The sequence below is a fragment of the Malurus melanocephalus genome, unplaced genomic scaffold (assembly GCF_030028575.1).
Source record: "Malurus melanocephalus ecotype Western Australia unplaced genomic scaffold, MMel_1.1 scaffold_1532, whole genome shotgun sequence".
NCBI classification, from domain to species: Eukaryota; Metazoa; Chordata; class Aves; order Passeriformes; family Maluridae; genus Malurus; species Malurus melanocephalus.
The window spans coordinates 14690-18866 of NW_026624764.1; the positions used below are offsets into that span (position 1 = coordinate 14690).

Consider the following 4177-nt stretch of genomic DNA (forward strand, 5'->3'; position numbering starts at 1 on the left):
GGACCAGAGCAGGGTCTCACACATCTGGCTCTGGACCAGAGCAGGGTCTCACACATCTGGCTCTGGACCAGAGCAGGGTCTCACACATCTGGCTCYRAGCATGGGCAACACRTAAGGAACAAAAAGGACCCTGGGCAGAGCCGTGAGATGCAACGTTGGCTTTCAGAGCCGGCGCAGCCTTTGGAACGCTCCGGTCCTCTGCCGACAGCTGAGAAGGACTAGAATTGTTCTTCACTGCCTACCGACGGGCATGCCAATCCCGTAGCCCTTGGTGTCCAGAAGGCCCCCGACCTGCGTGAGGTTGCAATTGCGCTGCCGATAATACTCGTTCATGGTGGACTCCAGCAGGAAGGCGTAGTTGGAGTTCAGCACGCGCGCGATCCCTTCCTCCGTGCTCTTCACGAAGACGCTGGGCTGCTTGGAGTACATGTAGTTCCACATCCGCTGGTACGTCTGGTAGCGGGAGTTCTGGGAAGGAGAAAGAGGCGGTCACAGCTCAGGGAGGAGGTTTGGGGTAAATTAGAGCCCTCAAAATTAAACCCCCAAATCAGGCGCCGCTGTGAAAACCCACAGTGGAGAAAGAAATCAAATCAGATTTCAGAATTTTGGTGCCTCGTCTTCATTTAGCTCAAAGAGGCCYAAATATGTTGGGAGTTTGTTGGCAAAGCTGGGTAAGAAATGCCCCAATTCCAACAGGGTCTGGCAAAACTCTTTGTGTAAATTTGATTTTTTTAAAGAAAATCATAGTTTTGGTAACCGTGTATCAAAAACACACACAAAAAAAGCCAGAAGAAATAGCTGGTGCTTGGCTGATTGAAACCTCTGGGTGCTCCCTGCACAGTTCACACCCTGCTAACCATCCCTCTAACATTGTCCCAACAGATCWTCAATGTCAGAGCCAGACTCCAACACCCTGAGGACAGCACTGAGGGCTGGCAGCAGCACCAAAGCTCTCTGAAGCTCGTTGCTCGCAAATTTTCTTCAAAAAATAATCCAGATTTTGGTTCACCCCCTTGTGAAGTGAATTAAAGCACCTGCTGAAAAGAACTGTGGGTTTTTTTTTCAGTGATTACAATGAACTAAAGCTCAACCAGCCCCAAATCCTCAGAGTTTGCTGGTGGCTGAACCACCTTGGTCAGATGAAAAGAAAGCTGAGAATGATTAATCTCTCCTGCCTGCGCTGAGCAAGGAGTGAAACCTGCTGGCACAGGGGCTGAATACAAACAACCCCTGCTCTACACGAGGATTTTCACACTGTCAGGGCCTCGTTTTCTCTGGCTGGTGAGTGATGCTGGAGAGCCTCAGGGAATCTGCTGCTGACCCAGTTCCTGTCCTCTTCTGTCCAGCTCTGTCCTCTGGGKGCAGCCGCTTGGGCAGGAGACAGATGAGCAGGGCGGGTGTTTGTTCCCGATTCGCTGTGTTTTTAAACCCCAAACTGTGTGTCAGTGCCAGGGGAGGCACTGCCAGGACAGGGGATGGGACAAGGAGGGGACAAACATCTCACAAAGCTGGGCAGGGAGGGGTGATGCAGGCAGACTGTGTAATCCATCACTGCTTTGACCTCTCCGTCCTTACACCGGGGGCAAAATGATCCCAACACAGCTTAAAGCACCAAAATTGGGACAAAACCATCTTTTCCTGATTTCCTCTCTGATCCCAAGGACTCCAGTACACGCCAGGCAGTGCAGGGACACKGCCAGGGGTTTAAACTTGAAAGCCTTGCTTAAGAGACCCCCTCGTGTACAACCACCTTACTCACTCAGGCTCTGCTCAGCCCATTTTAGATGTAAAGTTTAGCTTAAAAGTAGCTCTTTTCCAAACCCCTGCAGAGCTTAAAGTTGGTTTGAAAAGCTCAGGCTCGCTCCAGAGATTTCCCAGCCTTCCAAATTCAGAGTGGGGGGAAAAAGTGAGAACAAGCTTTCTCTCCTTTCRGAATTTCAACAAGTAATAAATAAATAATCCTCAAGCAGTTCTCTGTGCGTTCAGAGCTCTGCAGAAAAGATTCACTCCTTGATTTCCCTCCTGAGCAGAGCTGGGAAGATAAAAATTAAACTGGGCTAAACTTTGCATACACTCAATTTATTTATTTTCAATGCCCCTAACCTCACCCAGGCTCCAGCATTTTGACTTCTGACCTGCCTGAGCTCTGCAAATGTTTCTTTGTTTACCTCACCTGAAAGACTCTCAAATAAAAGCTAAAATCATGTGGAAAAAATGTGATTTCCATGTCCAATTCTTTCCCTTCCCTCCACCATTCATCACCCTCTGTGGGTCATGTGGAGGGACCTCTCCAGAGGTGCCAGAAATTGGGGTGACACGGGCACAGCAGGCTGGGGGGACACCCAAATTTAGATGAGGGGTGCCCTGTGCATTCCCTGCCCCCCAGGCAGCCAAGGAAYGGGGTTTACTTGGAAGAAGGTCATGCTGGAGCCGCCGTGGATGGTGCCGTACTCGATGGTGGTCTGGTCAGCCAGGTCATCCACGGACTCGATGGGAACGTCCATCCTCTGCACGGTCAGGAACGCTGCCAGGTTGGCCGTGTAGGAGGAGATGATGATCAAGGTGAATGCCCACCTAGGGAGAGGGAAGAGAGGATGAGGTTTTCCTGAGGAAATCTGGTCTCCATTCCCAGCCTTCACCTCTCAGAATCCCAGAATCACTGCGATTGGAAAATCCCTCTGAAAAYCATCGATCCCCATGCTGTCACCTGGACAAACAAAAACCACACCCAGCCATCCTCAGAAATGTTCCCATAGCTCACAGAATCCTTTMTTTTCCAKCCCAAATCRCAAAATCGGTCMTGGCATCCYCMAAACATCTCCACAGCTTCCCCTTTAAGCACTGGGAAGCTTCTCATGAGTCCCAGCTCTTAAAAGCCTTTTTTCCCCCTTTTCCAGGTTCACACCAGCGCTTTAAATTCCATTTCCACCTCCCTGGACACCCCCTTCCAACATTCAACAACCCCTTTCCATGAAGAAATTCCTCCTCCACCTCCACTAGTGCCCAGAGGAACATTCCAGAAGGGAAGGGAAGGAGGTTTTTACCAGACTCCGCTGACGCAGCGCGTGGACAGCGCCTGGGGAGCGATGGTGGAGCCCTGCTGCATGAACCCCCCAACRGGAAACCACAGAGAGTTCCCCAGGGAATATTGGTTCACCAGGAGGTTGCATCGACCTTGGGAGCAGGGGTGGGGGCTGTACCACTCGTAGGGCGTCAACCTGCAAGGATGAGAAATGGGGAGCTCAGGGGATTTGCTGGGAAATGGGACACTTGAAAAAAAAAAAAAAATAAAAAAACCAAAAGAAGAGAGAAGAGCTGTGAAGCTGCAGCTCTCCTGGAGGCAGAGYTTTCTGAGGAGGAAACACTTTGCTGTCAGTTGACGCCCAGGGCTCAGAGCTGTGTGAAATGTTTGCTCCAAGACTCGGGAGCCAGAGGCTTTCTTGCAAGGATTTGCAAAAAGAAAAAAAAAACTTTGTGAGGCTCTGCCCTGGGTGGTTCTGTGTGCGTCCCGCGGCATTTCTGCAAATCCACACCACAGCAGCAGCTCCAGATGTGCAGGGACTGGATGGGAAATGGAAATCAAACTTCTTCAGCYGTGTTCTCTGCCAGAGAACGAGCATTGATGGGAAAAAGTGGAGAGTGTGAGGCCTGGCTGTTTAAAYCATCAAGAAAAACTGTGTTGGTGCAAACAGTGGCTCTGAGATGGTCTGGAGAAGAGTGCTGATGTTTGAAACCATCCCATCATTCAGGGACAGGACAGAGGTGGGAATGTGCAATATCTGTCATCACTGTGGCTGCCCCTCTCTCTCTTCCCTTTTCTGATTGCTAAGAAAATTTCCGAATTCCTGTGCTGCGCTTCGCCATCCTGCTCTGGCTGAGAAAGCTGGGCCTGGGAGGGTCATTTGGGGCTGTTGCCAAAACAGCTGCAGGGCTCTGCCAGCTCRCATGGTATTTAGCCAGAATGAGGGGTTTATTTTCATCCCTGCATGGCCTTTCTGGCTGTGGTGCCAGGGAGGAGGAGGAGGAGGAGAAGGAGGTTATTTCCTGCAGAATTTCCATGGTGGATCAAGCACTGGCAGCAAACCCAGTGCTCTGGGGAGGTCTGTAATTTCCAAGGTCAGCAGCTCCTTCCTGAGCAAGGCAGGGAGCAGCAGCTGAGCTCTCTGTGTGCTGGAGA

General features: G+C 50.8%; 1 protein-coding gene across 1 annotated transcript in view; it reads right to left on the reverse strand.

The window, feature by feature from the left end:
* LOC130587104 (glutamate receptor ionotropic, kainate 4) overlaps positions 1–4177 on the reverse strand; it is a gene marked incomplete at its 5' end in the record, with an annotated part of 21714 nt that overhangs the window by 7453 nt on the left and 10084 nt on the right. The window contains 3 exons of the mRNA XM_057388059.1: positions 243–468; positions 2409–2574; positions 3045–3218. Of these exons, the coding sequence (XP_057244042.1) occupies positions 243–468; positions 2409–2574; positions 3045–3218 (566 nt within the window). The remainder of the gene's footprint in view (positions 1–242; positions 469–2408; positions 2575–3044; positions 3219–4177) is intronic.